We start from the raw sequence: 18592 nt of genomic DNA on the forward strand, positions 1-18592 counted from the left end.
TTTCAAATTTTATCCTTGAGCTCCAGCTTTCTATCCTAACTACTATTCTAGAATAGATTTGTCAATGTATACCACATTGCTTAAGTATTTTCTTTCCATTAGAGATTGGTGAAAATGTGGTCTCGTACTCCCTCCAATAGGTCTCGCGTTTACTCTCTCCAATATTACTCTTCTCGCCTTGGTTACATCTTTCTTCCACTGAGCAAGATGTCCAGCATCATATTTCACTAGTTTTGCAACATCTCCCTTGATGTATTCTAGAAATCCATTATCATCGAATACTTCCTCCATGCGATGAAATTAGAGTTGCATTCCAAGGCATACTCTAGCCTCAACCCATTGAAGGTCATCTTCTCAGCTCTGAAGAGATCCTGCTACACTGAACTGCAAATTTGAACCTCCTGAGAAACAACTTTGAAATTCCTGCTCTAATGTGAATATTGCGCTAATACCATGTAGAAATTATGGTGTAGATTTTCAACTGCTCATGAAGTTTTAATCAAAATTACAAGACAAAAACCTATTCTACTACACTATGGAAGTTAATTCCCAACTTCGAACAAAAATTTCAGACACACAATAAGAAATAAGACACATGCACACAATATCTTTCTTGGGGAAAGAAATCTGGTAAAAACCCCGATGTATGCTTGCATTAATATGATGAAGATGGATGTACTACAATTGCTTTGCTCAACTAGCACAACCTGCAAGTGAATAACCTATCTCCCTACTCATTTAGAAGCTCTCACCCAGACTTAGTTTGATCGAGGTCGATGTTGGTGGCCACACATATATCCCACTTGGACCCCCACAACTGTCTCTGTCAATTTTTCAATTTCCTTATTTGTAGCACAATTTACTATTTTTAGTAGATTTTCGGGTCCTGAACTTCCGGAGCCGTTTTGAGGCCCTAAACGACATTTTTTGGGAAATATCGGAGTAACATGGGTCTGTGGACCGATGTTTCTCTTCCCAAAGTTGTAGTACTCAAATAGATCTTTCTCATGAGCTATGGTGCACATAAAATGAAGATCGTATGCCAAAGTTGCAACCCCGGAAGGTTAATGTACCAATTACCCAAAACGGGGCCATATTGTGGTGTTTCATCTCCTAGGGTTATATTTTTGGATTTTTAGGGTTTTCCATTGTTTATCAACAATAAATATGCCTTCGAGCCTCATTGTAGCATAGTTCAGTGGCATATAGCCACCACATCTATTCTGAGAGATAAGCTCTCATCGCCTTAGCTGGTTTATTTGCATTTCTATTTGTAAGCACATTTCAATATTTTACAGTAATGAAATGAAGTATTATTTTCGCTGCATATCTGTGTTTATGGTTATCTATGTAATTTGTTGCGTTCTTATATAAATTTGGATCACAGTCAATTTATGCCTTTTATTGAGCCCGTATTTCCTTGTGCAATTCCTCGATAAATTATTCCCCTATTATTTAGGAAATTTCTCAAAATGGATTGCACAATTCCCAAGGTTGATCATCTGATTGCATGCTACACTTGTACACTAAAGACTAGTCTACAACTGATGTTACACTGCCTTGGAATCTCCACCATAATTGTGGAACTCGAATTTTTTGAATGCACTAGTTATTTTGGGATGATTGATCATTTAACTAGATGATCACTGAGTTTGACTGAAGTCCCATTGCACAACTGACCTTCCACGAGTTCCTCCAACAATTATAACTATTTTACTTGAATACAACTCAAGATAAATGACTTTGATTGATACAAATTAGCAATCACAAATGCTTAACTAAACTCTAACTCCTCTTACTCGAATTTACTCAGTAAACTGGGTGACACAGGGCATGTCACACAAGTTAATTGCATCCCAGTTGTATGTTGATGTGGAAATTCATTTTTTCTCAATTTAATAAAGGAAAAATCAAATTAAAAATTTATTTATGCACTTTTCAACAATCCCTCAAGTGAATCTAATCCATGTTGTCTATGACAGTGAATATTTCCAGCACAATAATGTGCTGATAATAGAAACCAACAGATAGAAGTAGCATTCAAAATAAATGAAACAGCCAAAAAACACATATTAAAACAAAATTGATGGAGACCCTGAAAAGTAGTCCAACTATGATACTGCATATCCATGTTCAACAAAAGTTCCTCCATCGCTCCTCTCATGAATCACACCTCTGTTTTCGACCTCCATCCCCCTAAATGCCATCAATTTTTTTCGACCTCAATCAATCAACTTCCTGAAGATCCCATCAACAATGTAAAGACGGACCCCTAATCCTTTACCTTTACCCTTTTTTATTAGTGCCTCATATTGAAAATTTGAAGACAAAATATTTCTTTTCTCTTAAAAAATTGTCTTAAAATCCCCCTCCGTGTAGCAGTGTCGAATGCAACGATAAACAAGTTGTCTCTAATCGTATCAATAGATATGAAAGGGACAAAAGAGGAATTGATGTCTGATAAATCTTATCAATAAAAGTCGTCATGTTCTTCTTAGTCGACTACCCCCACAAAACAAAGAGCCAACAAATCATTGTCTATAAGATAACATGAATGGTAAGTAAAATAACAACCTCAGTATAGACGCAAGACAGTAGTTGCCTACAAGCTGGCGGACTTATGGTGCATTGTCAGAGTCGATTTTGCAGTTGTTAGATAATATTGTCTTAAATTGATATTTTTGTGTCTTAATTGTTAACTGTCTTAAATAGGTTTCATCTAAAGTGGCCATTTTCTTAAATATAAAGTTTTGTCTTAAAATATGTTTGTCTCAAACTCTTTTTGTCTTAAATATAAAGTTTTGCCTTAAAATATTTTTGTCTTAAATTGTTTTTGACTTAAAATAATTTTGTCTTATATATAAAGTTTTGTCTTTAAATGTTTGTCTCAAACTACTTTTGTCTTAAATATAAAGCTTTGTTTCAAAATATTTTTGTCTTAAATTATTTTTGTCTTAAATATAAAGTTTTGTCTTCAAATATTTTTGTCTCAAATTGTTTTTTTCTTAAACTATTTTTGTCTTAAATATAAAGCTTTGTCTTGAAATATTTTTGTCTCAAACTATTTTTGTCTTAAAGTTTATATTTAAGACAATTCAATTGATATTAAATTTTAATGTAAAATAACTAAAATAAAAAAGTGATTTTTTAAGGCAAAAGATTTCTTTTGTCTTAAAAAAATCTCTTAAAAGTTCCCTTGATGTAGTAGTGGTAGTACATAATTATATATTCAATAAGAATTCTCAACCCATTTTATCTAGCAAAACTACAAACTTTTCATAGAGACTTCAAACTAGACAAGAGGTTTTGTAGGTATATACCTTACAAAAGATGGCATACTATCACTGATTGATAATGCATTCCTTCATAATTGTGTAATGCCAATCTATTTAGCTATAAAGAATAGGAGAGGGTCTAATAGTGATCTAATTTTTAAATCTCCAAATATTAATTTACATCCTTAATTAGCATATAAATCTCCACTGAGATCACAGAGAACATGGAAATATTCAATTGAATAGAACCCTTAGGCTGCTTCCCTATCTTTTCATAAGACCTTCTAATGAATTGTCCCTTAGAGAGGAACTCTTCACCAAATGTTCAATAAGAAGGAGGAAGTCTCCCAAGACAATGAGATAGGTCACTTGTTTTCCTTTGGTTAATTAAATCCCTGGTAGAGGGCATAAGCTTCAACTGGGTTGTTTGTCATGCATCCTAAGCCCCATGAATACTTTGCAACTTTAACATGCTCAAGTCCATACAAAAGCCCTACATCTCTTGCAACCCCTATAAATTTCAAATATTGATAGAGACTCTTCTTTAGAATTCTTTAATTTTGTGGGTGAATTGTACTAATTGTGTGGTAGCTATTAAGAAGCAATAAGTATTAGCATAATTTCTAATAGATCAACAATTTTGATTTTTGGGGGAATTAAATTTGATGAGGAGTTAATTACTTTGTTTCACTAAAAAGTAGTTGAATATTAAAAATTTGTTCCTTGGGAGGAGAAGTGGGTACAGGATGTTTCCAATTTATTTTAAAACATGTGTCTTTTAGGGATGTAATTGAAAAAAAATCTACCATTCCAATTGATTTGTAGTCTTTTCCTATTTCTGGTACCTATATAATACGAAAATATAAATAGGTGTTGTTAGTGGAGATTACAATGTCAACGATTGATCATGTCTACATTTGGTTTTTGAGATAAATGTGATTATTTACATATTTAGTGAGTGTTTGCCTTTTGCAACAACTTTGTACCTATGGATACACTTCACATGGATATAGAAATGTTATCATTATTCAAAGGATTTTTTTAATTGTTCTTTTAAAATGTTTGAGGAAGATCCCTAATTTTGGGAATTATATGGCTTTTTATAACTCTTCGGTTTCTATAATTTAATCTTAACTCTATGCCAATTAATTCAATGATGGTGTGCATTTACTTCCCCAATTTTACACTATCTTTTTAGTGTTTATAAGTTTTAGTGGATAGCAAAGATGCTTTGGGAACATACATAAAATCACATCTTGAGTAAGTTATAGTAGGATTTTTCATCTATACTTGTATTTGTGTTGAGATAAACATAGTAAAAGTATTCTACACAAAATGATTCTCAATGGAAGAAATTTTAGATGAACCTTGGTTCGGCTTATGAGAACATTGTATCTAAAGGTTACATGTATTAGAAACCTTGTCCCTAGGCATGAGGTCATGATCCTATTAAAATGAGACGAAATTAAAATAAAAGAATTGAAATTTTTAGAAAGAACCATTGTTGAATAATGTCAATAATCAAAATGGGGTAAAACTAACAATAACATGGATTTATTGTCCAATATAATTGAATAATGTCAATAATCAAATTGAGGTAAAACTAACAATAACATGTGTTGATTATTCAATATGAGTATAGACATCGATATCTAACTTTTCTCCTAAAAAAATAGTTAATCCTTAAAGATCTCTAAATAGACTAAAAGAGCTTCAAGAAGTTATGTAGTCAAGTTATAGGTCCTGATTTGGAAAATTCATCCAAGTATAGACAATTGATTAGGGATCTGATGTTCCTTGTGAACACCTGTCTAGATATATGCTATGTAGTCAACACATTGAGTCAATTCATAACCGATGCCCTTCGCGCACATTGGATAGCTGCTAAACACATATTGAGATATTTGCATGGGTCGATCACACTTTGCCTAAGATATTCTGTCAGAGATGTTCAACTTCATGGATACACTGATGTTGACTAGGCTAGAAATGTTATCAACAAGAAGAGTACATCTAGATGTTGTTTTAGTCTTGGATCTGCCATGATACCCTCGATGTGAATGAAACAAAATTCTGCATCATTGAGCATTGCTGAAGAAGAATACATAGAAGCTAACATGGCTAGCTACGAAGAAGTTTGATTGAGAAAGCTCTTTGGAGAGCTATTTAAGTAGGTCCTAGACACTATAGTGATATATTGTGACAACAAGAGAGGGATCCATTTGGTAGAGAATCCCGTGTTCCATGAAAAGTGCAAACACATTGAGATTCGATATCACTTTATTTATGACATGGCGCATAGATGAGATGTTAGAATCCATCACATATCGATAGACGAACATATTACAAATATTCTCACCAAGGCATTACGAGAAATAAATTTCTTTCTATTTAGAGAGAAGCTTGGGCTGATGGATGGGGCCCCTATGGATAAGGGGTAGTTTTGATCGTGGAAACTAACCCAACTCTTCCTACCTTGTTCGACCTCTTAGGGTGAGAAATTGAGATAAAGGACTCCTGAGGTTGATGGATCTCTGGAAAATAAGGTACTCCCCTATATATTACAATAGGGTTGAATATGTTGCTCCCCTATCTTGATAGGGCTGGATAATGTTGCTACCATGTGTGGTCTTTGTAGAGTATACCCTAGTTGGCATCATACCCAAAAGTAGGGATTGTTGGGAATATTGCTCCTCATTTGGCCAACGAACTGAGAGAGTACTTGGGCTGTACAACCCAAGTCGATTATGATGTAGGTATTGTACCACATGACTATTGAGAGTCATTATTGGAAACATCAGTAGGAAATAGGACTGGTTTGAGATTGTGCTCCCCTTTTGAGATTTCGGGCTGAGGATGAGCTCCCTTATGAGATTCTAGGGTCGAAGATATGCTCCCTTGTATGATGAGTTATCCTATTGCTCGTTATGGGTGGAAGTTATTTCTCCCTTATTATTCTTCTTTTAGACACAAGACAATTTCAGTAGATAGAGTTTAATAGAGACATTGAATGCATTACAACAACATGACATGATGATGTGAAGATCGACTGACATATATTGGCAGGTTGAATTCTTCCTAGTTGAGAAGGAGTGTTAATTTTTGCAACTAGGGAAAAATTCCAAATCGAACATCCCAGATGATCGAGATGACACTTGCATTAAATTCCTCTTTTTGAGAGGACCAAAATCAACCTAAAGATCACCCAATTTAGTGAAGTGGGAGTTGAGTTTTGAATTATTTTATTCATACATGTATTATGGAATGGGTTAGCCCTAACCACATGTGTAAATTCTTAGGTAAGCCTTAACCGCAAGTGGACCCTCAGGAAAGCTAATAAATAGAAGTGGGCTCAAGCTCATTTCATCACAATGATCAAGTCATCTTCTATTCTCCTCTTTTGTCTTGGTTTGCACAGGTTCGATGGAAGGAGTTCACGTAAGGGTCTCAAATTGCAGGCGTGAGGCTCTCTCTAACTTAGGGTTTTTGGGTTCCTAGACGCTAGCACAGAACTGGGCATTTTAGTCCCTGTATGCTAGCACATAGTGGACAAGACAATGTCCATAGATCCCTAGACATTGACACGTAGGCTTATAGGAGCATTCAGGGGTTCAGTGACAGATCAAGTTGCATTAGTCCCCAGGCACTTACACAGAGTAGTCTTAAAAGCGTCCAGGTCATCCCAGACACAAGCACAGTAACTTTAAGGGAGTATCTAAGGGTTTTTTATGTGTTTTGCCCTAGATGCATGCACACAATCTTCCTGAGAGAGTCTTAGTAGTCACAGACACCCTCACATAGTGTCTAAGAGAGCGTCCATGGAGTTTCAGACACACACATTCAGTTTTGCTGAGAGCGTCTAGGTTTCTGATCTAGGGTTTGACATTTTAACTTCAGCTGGCTTCAGTGATCTAATGGATCTAGGTTTCTCTCTTTTTTTATATAGATCTATAGATTTGATTTGTAAATATCCACTGCAAACATATGTATTGGTCTCATTGTACTCTCTGCTAAAAATGTTTTTTGACGATCTATTAAAGAAGAAGATTTGAAAGGGTTTCCCCCTTGTGAGGTTTTTCCTTGGTCTTGGACCAATCTACTCTCTCTTATGGTTGTGATGTTGTCTTCTTTGTCACTGCATATATTGTTCTTTCTTGATTTACATTTATGATTGGTTATATCGCTAATAATTGGATGCATTATTAATGAAGAAGTAAATTGAGCTAAAGTAACTCATACAACATAAAACAATAAAAAAAATTTAATAGTGTGGCCTTTACATTTCTACAAATAGGTTATCATTTACATTTGAGCAAGTAGCATTTCCAATTTTGCAAATAATGTAACATTTCCATTTCTACAAAATAGATTAGGACTTTCCTTTCAATTAATTTCTTTCCTTACAAATCTAGATTCAATTGATAGAGTGGTATCTGTATACCTTGGTCTGGTACGTTTCTTCAAAGTGACTTGAGTATATCTTAGCCTATTGTGCATGCAACCCTATCACCTCTTAAGTTTGTAAGAACCCCAGGTTGATAATTAGTAGTCTTGGGAGTTGCAACAATCTTGTTGCAATGCTGAGGCTCATCAATTTAATCAATAAACAAACAAAATCTTAGTAAATTAACTAATAATCATATTATTAGAAATAAGAATATCCATATCAAGAGATGCGAAATACATATAAAATATAAATTGTAGATATAAATTGTAGCTATAAATTAAGATCCATTTTAATTCTGAATTTCATATTTAATAGAAACATAAATATCTCCCTATATATAACATTAGAAAATAAAATTAAAATATTTATAAACATGTAAAAGAAAAATGTTTTAGGGTTTTAATAAATTAGAAATGAATATATTTTTAGAGATATGAAATTTATATAAAGCAAAATATTATTATTAAGAACTAGCATAAATCTATCTTAATTTAAAATATTTTGCACTTATAAAGAGATTTGCATCTTGAGATATTTGATCTCTCTGAGAGTTTAGCAGACTTAGACTTAAGATGAATCTTTGATGGTTATTAATTAGTATTGAAGAGATTGTAACATCAAACACATATATGCTTATGTGGGAAAAAACAGAAAATTTTATTTGATAAAATAATAATAAATAAATGCAATTGTGTATGCTTAATTTTAGATTTAATAAGCATCTAAGAATTAGATATTTTGAAATCAAATATCTCACTATAAAATATGTGCATTCATTATTCAAAAAAAAAATTAAAAATTAAAAAAAAAAAAAATTGAAAAAATCCAAAATTAAAATAAATAAGTTGATAATCAATAACATCACAAATACAATACATGCCAAGTTTAAGTTCTAGAAAACAAAAAAAAATTGCCTAAAGAGAAACAAAGACCTGGAATGCATATTCTAGCTAGTTAAGGATGGCTTCACTTTGACAGCAGCTAACACATCAATACTATAAAGAATTATACTGCAAAAGAGGACGCTAATGATTCTTGTTTGCCCTAAACTATTAAATAAATAAAAAGTCTGACAATAAGGCCCATTTTAGTAGGTTCTTCAAAAGAATGTTAATGTATGCCTATTTTGTAATGATATTACACTATTTGTGATAGTCACTATTATCTTCACCAAAGGAAAAGTATCAAAGCATTTAGAAAGTACTCTGATAAATTGCACATGAGAAAAAAGGTTCCTATTTTTTTTATTCGGTAGTGGATTTGATTATAGATGAGATGATAAATGATGGAGGTTTTGATATTGATTTCAAAAAGTTTTGTAATTTCTTGCGATTGAAGAAATGTTGGTTTGCTAATAGATGTTTTTGTGGGTTCTCAAACTATAGGTGGATGTCTAGATATGAGTAACCCTATGGTCTAATTATTGGTATGAAGTTAGTTTGGGTTTCCTTCTGGAAGGACATGTTAGTTAAGTGCTTGACAATTTCCCATTTGTGAAGTGATAGTTGTCAAATGCTTCAAATGTTCACTCTACATTGAATATAAAAGATTTTATTTCCAAATGTTTGATGAAATTCTTTCTTTCCTTTTGTTTGTAAAAGACATGTTAAGAGATATTCCAGGCCAATTGTTTGTAGAGTTATTTTTCATTGAAGGTCAAACGCGCCAAATTTCATCAACAGTCAAATGCATTCATTGATATCAATCATTCATCAATAGTCAAATGTATTCATTGATATCAATCATTAATTTCCAAATACTAATAGAGACTCTTTTCGAGAAGTCATTAATTTTGTGGCTGAATTTCACTCGATACGTGGTGGATATTAATAAAAAAATAAATATTATCACCACAAAATTCTTTTAAGTGGTTCACGGACGCTTCTGGTCAGCGGGTGGCACTACGTCCATGGGAAAAATTCAGCGGGTGACACTACGTCCACGGGAAAAATCTGGGATGATGCCCATCGGCCTACTGCAAGCCTTGACCCCAAGAGCTTTCAGGAATTGACCCTGTGACCTCCCATCTGGCGAGGCCCCAACTTGACCAATTGAGCTAACCCTTAGGGCACATATATATATATATATATATATATATATATATATATATATATATATATATATATATATATATATATATATATATATATATATATATATATATATATATATATAAGATTTAATTTTTTTTTTATTGGAGGAAGAGTAGGCATTAAAATGCTTTCAATTCCAATGGATGATTAAAAAAACCCTTTGTATTAAATTTGTATTTGAAAACAATTATAACATTCCAATTTGATTTGCGAAATGTGAGAGCCAAATACTTCAAATGTTTAGGCTATATTAGGTATCAAATTTCAGGGTTTCTTGCTAATTATTGGATGAAATTCTTGCTCATCTATTTTTGTGTAAAAAAAACATGATAATATATATTAAATTTTAAGTGTTTGATGAAGGTTTTATTCATCAACTATTTGTAGATTTCATTTCTACCATTGAATGTTAGAAGTAACAATTTTAGTAGATGATTCACTACTTCAAGATAGGTTGTTTTGTCAATTGTTAGACGTAGTCCAGTGAGAATTTTGTATTTACATGCAAGTCTCTACGGGGATTGTAAGAAATATATAGGTAGACATAACTATATCTTCAAAAAAAATTGTCAACCCATTTTATCTAGAAAAACGACAAAATTTTCATAGAGACTCCAAACTAGACAAGGGGTCTTGTACATATATACCTTACAAAACATGTCATACTATAGTCCTTCATAATTGTGTAATGCCAATCTATTTAGCTATAAAGAATAGGAGAGGGTCTAATAGTGCTCTAATTTTTAAATCTCCTAATCTTAATTGACATCCTTCATCAGCATATAAGTCTTCACTGAGATCATAGACAACATGGAAATATACTATTGAATAGAACCCTTCGGCTACTTCCCTAATTTTTCATAAGACTTTCTAATGAATTGTCCCTTAGAGAGGAAGTCTTCACCAAATATTCAATAAGAAGGAGGAAGTCTCCCAAGACAATGATATAAGTTACTTGTTTTCCTTTGGTTAACTAAATCCCTGGTAGAGGGCATAAGCTTCACCTTGGTTGTTTTTCATGCATCCTAAGCCCCATGAATACTTTGCAACTTTAACATGCTCAAGGCCATACAAAAATCTTATATCTCTTGCAACCCCTATAAATTTCAAATATTGATAAAGAACCTTCTTTAGAATTCTTTAATTTTGTGGGTAAATTCTACTAATTATGTGGTAGTTATTAAAAAAAAATAACGGTTGGCGTAACTTCTATTTTAATTTTTTCGGGAATTATATTTGAGGGGGAGCTAACTACTTTGTTTGACTAAAAAGTAGTTGAATATTCAATAATTATTTTTTGGGAGGAGAAGTGGGTACTAGATGTTTCCAATTGATTTTAAAATATGTCTTTTAGGAACTAATTGGAAAAATTTTTACCATTCCAATCTATTTGTAGTCTTTTCCATTTTCTAGTACCTATATAATCCGAGAAGATAAAGAGGTATTGCTAATGGAGATTACAATGTCAAAGGTTGATCATGTCTACATTTGGTTTTTAAGATAGATGTGATTATTTACATATGTAGTGAGTGTTGGCCTCTTGCAACAACTTTGTCCCTATGGATATAGAAATGTTATCATTATTCAAAGGATTTTTTTAATTGTTCCTTTAAAATGTTTGAGGAAGATCCCTAATTTTGGGAATTATATGGCTTTTTATAACTCTTTGGTTTTTGTGATTTAATCCTAACTCTATGCTAATTAATTCGATGCTGGTGTGCATTCACTTCCCCAATTTGACACTATTTTTTTAATTTTTATAGGATTTGGGGGATATCAAAGATGCTTTGGAAACATACATAAAACCACATCTTGAGTGAGTTATGGTAGGATTTTGCGTCTATACCACATCTTGAGTGAGTTATGGTAGGATTTTGCGTCTATACTTGTATTTGCATTGAGATAGATTTAGTAAAAGTATTCTACACAAAATGATTCTCAATTGAAGAAATTTTAAATGAACCTTGTTTTGGATTATGAAAACATTGCATCTAAAGGTTACATGTATTAGAAACCTTCTCCCTAAGCATGAGGTCATCGTCCTATTAAAATGAGACCAAATTAAAATAAAATAAAATAAATTGAAATTTTTAGAAAAAAACATTATTGAATAATGTCAATAATAAAAAAGAAGTAAACTAACAATAACATGGAATATAATTGAATAGTGTCCATAATCAAATTGAGATAAAACTAACAATATTATTCAACATGAATATAGACATGGATATATATAGGATCTCTAGATAGACTAAAAAAGCCTTTGAAAAATAAATAAATTATTTCTTAAAAATATCTAAATAAATTAAAAAAGCTTCATAAAATTGATATTTTTAATAAAAAAATCATTCTCTATGAATCCTAACTTTAAAACTTATAATTTATAATACATCAATCTAACTAAAAATATATATATATATATATATATATATATATATAACTGCATTACAAACATGCTCTTTTATATATATATATATATATAACTGCATTACAAACATGCTCTTTTATATATATATATATATATAACTGCATTACAAACATGCTCTCTTGCAAGGGTTTCTTTAATTTTATACAAATAACATGACACACCTAAATTGTCTTTAGCATTAAATTAATGACCCATAGAAATTAATTCACGTCTTAGTGGCTCAACGAATCCAACCGCACCCAACGCTATTCACGTTGATTTTCTGGATAAGGAAAATGTCAACCCCATTACAGACCTCTATATCAGGAAAATCGTAGTTTGTTTAATTTTATACAAATAACATGATACACCTAATTGTTTTTAGCATTAAATTAATGACCCATAGAATTTAATTCACGTCTTAGTGGCTCAACGAATCCAACCTCACCCAACGCTATTCACGTTGATTTTCTGGACAAGGAAAATGTCAACCCCATTAGAGACCTCTATATCAGGAAAATCGTACCTAAACGTAACAATGCTTGATATTGTTGTTGGTGGCGATGGGCAAAACATATGTTTACACTTTTGTTTTAATGGCCTAATTGACAGCTCACAGATTTCTCTCGATTCACACGCAATGATTACATCTGTATGACAACTCGGTTCCAAATTTCTAGCTGACAAATACTCCTCCGACTTCACTGTACCGCAATATTAAAGTGTTGGTAGATACATGAGATTCGTGGCGAGGCAATCATGGGCAATTTAACTACCCGAGACAATTCTGCTACCCGAGACAATTCTGGTGGAGTTGCTACCATGAGCATGGATAAATCGAGTACACATGAGGATCAAAAAAATCTGGTGGAGTTACCAGAAAGTTGTATATCTGCTATTCTTTCCTTCACTACCCCACGTGATACCTGTAGACTCTCAGCCGTCTCCAAAGTGTTCAGATCTGCGACCTATGACGACTCGCTCTGGAACAAATTCATTCCTCAGAAATGCTACCAGGTCCTGCTCAGGGCCGTTATCCCCGTTGCACACTCTTCAAAGAGAGAACTCTACTTTCGCCTCTGCAAATCGATTCTCATAGATGGAGGAACAAAGGTATTTATACATACATAAGTGCCATATAATGTAGCCCAATGGCTTATTTTAATTGGGTTTAATTGGTAGAGTTTAGTGGTATAAATTATGGGTCAATTCTCTTTACTTAAGATTAAGTTAGTCAAATATTTACCTTAAACTTACTAAAATTGTAAGTGATTCTTTACCTTAAACTTACCAGAATTGTTTCCTTAATGGCCATTAAACTATAAACCACATTCAAATTAAAACAAAACAAAAAATAATAAAAACCTACTCCTACAAACACTTTATCTCCAGAAATTAAGAAATAAATAGGCATGATGAAACGCTGAACATTTAAATGCGCAAAAACTCTATTATTACTCATACATGATGATTGATTGATTTTGGTTTATAAAATTGACCATTCATTTTTTCATATTCTTCATTGATGTTGCAATAGAGATTTTGGCTGGAAAGATCCACAGGGAAAATAGGTTACATGCTATCTGCAAGGCACTTAGACATCATTTGTGGAGAAGATCAACGCTATTGGCATTGGCCATTTAGAGAGGACTCCGGGTGAGATTTTATTACCAATTTTGTTATTTTTCTATTATTGACTACAATAATTTATTTTTAAAATATCATTATACCAGATATTATAGAGAAAATACTAACCTTCTCACAATATGATTTAATTGCTGATGTCTAATATGAAAAAGGATTTTGGTTTAGATGATTCACATATTATTTCGCATAATGGAAGGCTTTAAGCTTCATACTAGAGATCCAGCTGGATTTTGTTGAAGTTAGTATAATGTTGATATAAATTGTGTTCAGATTTGAAGAGGTTGCGGAATCGTTAATGGTTTGCTGGTTGGAGGTCCGAGGTGGAATCGACTGCAGGCTTTTGTCAGCTAATACCTTGTACAAAGTGGTGTTTCTTCTCAAATTTGGTGAAGAATCGTGTGGGTGGAATGAAGTGCCCATTAGGTTTTCGGTTATAACGCCAGATGGAAATCAGATGGAATTGGAGGAGTTTTTGATGGAAGGAGTAGAGGAAAGGAAGCGTGTAAATGCGAGCGGATGGATGGAAGTGGTTGCAGGAGAATTCACAGTGCGTGCGGGGGAAGATAACGGTGATGAAAATTTTTCTGTCGTCAGATTTGCTATGAATGACGAGAAATTGAATTGGTGGAAAAGTGGACTTCTTATAGATGGTGTGACAATTGAACCTTTGACTTCTTAGTTGCATTTATTTATTTGGTAGATCTTTCTTTTTGTCTTCTTTTTGTTCCGCCCAGCGGATTGCAGAGATCTTTCTCGTATTTTTTCCACTGACGTAAATTATGCAGGATTTTAACTGTATACTTTAAACAAATTTGGAGCCGGGATGAAACCGAGGAACAGGGCAAATTAGTCAAAATAGCCCTTTTTGTACGAATCCGTAATCTCGATAATAGTCAAAATTCGTTGATTGGTTCAGGTTGATTGGTTGGTTGGTTGATTGGCATATTGGTTAGAAATGGCATTTAAGATTGTAACAATGAAAGTAATTTCCACTTTGGGGATTTTAGTTAACGTTTATCAACACCTGCGAGTTTTGGTGTAATCGAAAACCTCCATAATAATAATGTCGATATGTCTATCTATTCTAGAATTTTGTTTTGATTATCAATAATTATTAAGTGGATGGTTGGGATTTGAGTTCAATAGAATATTCTAAGTTGTTGATCTGTGTTTTCTATTTTTTTGTGAACTGGTTTCATAACATTTGGTATGAGAGCTTTGGATTCTACGATTTCGGTGCTCCAAAGCAGGTCATCATGGCATTTTCACTATAACGTTTTTTCTGCGACGTTTCATAAGCTAAAAAAAAAATCCATTTGCGCCGAAATCTCAGTGATCCTCAAGTCTGAATTTCAGGGCTTATCTCGTTATATTTTCATAGATATGATCCAAGGAAGTTAGGGTTTTTGCAGACTCCAGAATTACATCACAAATAGGTGACCTTGGGAATATCGTCATTATGTTATTTGAGTATCATATTGAAATTTCGTAAGACGTTATAGAAAGAGAACATAATATAGTTTTTCGTACATCGTTTTCAGGTCCAAAGGTTGAAACAGTGACACATGGCACTTTGTACAAGTTTGCTTTACTGAAAAAGTGTATAATCGAGTCATTTTGGGAGATTGGGCATAACTCTTTCTTGGAGAATCTAATTTTGATCATACTTGTGGCATTAGAAAGAGGACTCGTAGGGCTACTATAGTTTGCAATTTCAAAACTTGGAGATCCGAAATTTTGGGAGATACATTAAATGCAGTATCGAGCTCCTACAAAGTGAAAAAAGGTGTGTAGGTTTTTTAAAATTTTGCATAAGTTTGCTTGAAAATTTAGTTTAAAGGAATTCAAAGGGCATAGTGAAGCATAATTATCATTAATTGATGCCCCAAAAAAAGAAAATGGAAACCCCTAGTAAAAAACATGAAAGCTCTAGCATGACTTATGAAGAAAAGGAAGAAATACAATAAGATATATCAATATTATGAGGCCAAGTGCAACAAAATTCACTCTCACAAAAAGTAACATAATCTAAGATGGATGGTTAAAGAAAGAAGTGGAAACTGAGATGGATGGAGTGGAAGCTAAGATTGATGATTTAAAAAAAGGCGTAGAAATTAAGATGGATGGTTTAAAGAAAGACGTAGAAGCTAAGATGAATGATGTGAAAGCTAAGATAAATGATGTGGAAGCTAAGATGGATGGTTTAGAAGAAAAAATTAAAGGCAACACGGAAGATCTGAAGACAGATTTGACAAATTTTCTACAATAAATTCTTACTAATGGTGAAAGAGTAGTAAAGGAAACTCACGATGAGAACAAAATAAATGTTAGTCATGATATCATAGACTCTAACATTGGATCAAAGATCCACTGTGTTCCAAAGATCAATATGAGGAATTTTGATGGCAAGGATCTCGTAACATGGATACTACAAATAGAGCAATATGTCGATCTCTATAATGTGTAAAACACACAAAAGATATGCATTGCAACTTTATGTTTGGAACCAAATCAGTTTGTATGGTATCAATGGCTTTGCTCTCATAAATAAATTGTCACTTTGGCAATTTTTACTGATTAAGTGATAGCACATTATGAGGATACAAAAGCAACACCTTTTTTAACCAATTGATAAATCTCAAACAAAAGGGTTCAATGATGAACCACATTGAGGACTTCCAAAAATTAAATATAAGGGTAAAAGATATTCCAAAAGAGCATAGGATTGATGTGTTCATAGGGACTTTAAAGGATAACATCCAACATGAGGTTTGCCTTTGGGAACTTAATTCATTGGAGAAGACATTCAAGTTGGAAAGAAAAATTATGGCAACAAGGAAGCCTACCACTCACAATCATAAAGATGGAGGTGTTGTTTCCCCTAACCTTCCACAACCTACAAGGTTGACACCACAACAATCAGAAGAAAAAAGAGAAAAAGGGCTTTGTTATAGTTGTGATAGCAAATACACTAAAGGTCATAAGTGTGTTGAGAAGAAATTATTTTACATAGATTTTGAAGAGGAGGAAGAAAATGAACAAGAAATGTCAAAAGAAGAGTACATACACTAGGAACAAACCCTAGAGAAAGAAGAAATGAATCCAACCATATCTTGTAATGCATTGGCCATAATTACCACTCCTCAAACTATTAAGATAGAAGGACATATCAAGAAGAAAAAGATAATAGTGTTGATTGATTCGAGCAGTACCCATAATTTTATTCATTGTAAGATATCCAAGGAATTGAATTGCTTCCTATATCCAACACCAGAGTGTTAAGTGATGGTTGCAAGTGGAGGAACCATAAATTTCTTTAGAAAGTGCCATAATATCAAGCTATCCATGGGAGAATATGTATTGAATAGCCCAATTCTTTCCATTCCAATGGGTGGTGCTAGTGTTGTACTAAGAATCCAATGGCTACAATCCTTGGGTACAATAGCTTTTAATTTTCAAGAACTTTTCATAAAATTTTCTTCAGAAGGAAATGAAGTTTAATTAAGGGGTATGACAGGGAAACCAAGAAATATAATCAACTCTAATAGAATGACAAAGATTCTAAAGAAATAAAAACGTGGCATAATTGCACAATTATGTTCGCTAGAGGTTCCCACACCGAAATCATCTATTTCTGCAAATCTCCAAAAAGTCTTGGACAATCATTCCATGGCATTTGAGACTCCCAAAGAGCTCCCACCTATTCGTGATCATGATCATGCTATTCATTTGATTCTAGAAAGTGTTCCTCCAAACATCAGGCCTTACAGATATCCTTATGCCCAAAAGATTGAAATTGAATGTATGGTTGCAGAAATGCTAGGCCATAGGGACTTGAAGTGGAAGATCAAAGAACACATGTTTGTAGGTTGAAAAAGGCATTATATGGTTTAAAGCATGCTCCTCGAGCTTGGTATGCATGCATTGATAGTTACTTAGTGAAGTTGGGATTCACAAGAAGCAATGTCGATCCCAACCTCTACTTCAAGGTTCTCCAAGATATTCCATTGATTTTGGTTTTATACATGACAATCTATTCTTGACAGGTAGTGAGCCTCTGATGATCGAGTGTAAGAGGAATCTAGCCTCTGAATTTGAGATGAAAGAACTTGGTCTCATGCACTACTTTTTAGGTCTTGAGGTGTGGAAAAGGCCTGATGAGATTTTCCTTTCACAAGGAAAATATGTTGTGAAGCTGCTGGAAAGATTGGGAATGACTGAATGAAAATCCATGGTTACACTGATGAAAATGAACTTCAAGAAGTTATGTAGTGAAGTTGCAAGTCCTGATTTGAAAATTCCATCCGAGTATAGACAACTGATTGGGGCTTTGATGTTCCTTGTGAACGTCCGTCCATATATATGCTATGCAGTAAACACATTGACTCAATTCATGGCCGATCCCATCCACACACATTGGATAGTTGCTAAACATATATTGAGATATTTGCATGGGTTGATCACACTTGGCATCAAATATTCTGTCAGAGATGTTCAACTTCATGGATACACTGATGTTGACTGGGCTAGAAATTTTATCAACAAGAAGAGTACATCTAAATGTTGTCTTAGGCTTGGATCTGCCATGATATCCTGGATGAGTAGGAAACAAAAGTTTGGAGCATTGAGCACTACCGAAGCAGAATACATCAACGCTAATATGGCTAGCTGCAAAGCAATTTTATTGAGAAAGCTCTCTGGAGAGCTATTTCAGCAGGTCCTA

At 33.3% G+C, this 18592-nt stretch overlaps 1 protein-coding gene across 1 annotated transcript; it reads left to right on the forward strand.

Annotated features, from left to right (window-relative positions):
- Positions 1 to 12989: 12989 nt before the first annotated feature.
- Positions 12990 to 14738, forward strand: LOC149246936 (putative F-box protein PP2-B12). The gene is made up of 3 exons (XM_089455796.1): positions 12990 to 13335; positions 13760 to 13878; positions 14140 to 14738. The coding sequence occupies exons 1-3, from the start codon at positions 13045 to 13047 to the stop codon at positions 14546 to 14548; spliced, it is 819 nt and encodes a 272-aa protein (XP_089311922.1). The 5' UTR covers positions 12990 to 13044; the 3' UTR covers positions 14549 to 14738.
- The last annotated feature ends 3854 nt before the right edge of the window (positions 14739 to 18592 follow it).

The sequence above is a fragment of the Pinus tabuliformis genome, chromosome 7, assembly GCF_031772625.1.
Source record: "Pinus tabuliformis cultivar Carrire ecotype Pingquan chromosome 7, CPIR1, whole genome shotgun sequence".
Classification (NCBI taxonomy): Eukaryota; Viridiplantae; Streptophyta; class Pinopsida; order Pinales; family Pinaceae; genus Pinus; species Pinus tabuliformis.

Coding starts and splice junctions, on each gene's coding strand:
- LOC149246936 (XM_089455796.1), top strand. CDS start 13,045: ATGAGCATGGATAAATCGAGTACACATGAGGATCAAAAAAATCTGGTG. Junction 13,336..13,759: donor TCATAGATGGAGGAACAAAG/GTATTTATACAT, acceptor ATGTTGCAATAG/AGATTTTGGCTGGAAAGATC. Junction 13,879..14,139: donor CCATTTAGAGAGGACTCCGG/GTGAGATTTTAT, acceptor AATTGTGTTCAG/ATTTGAAGAGGTTGCGGAAT.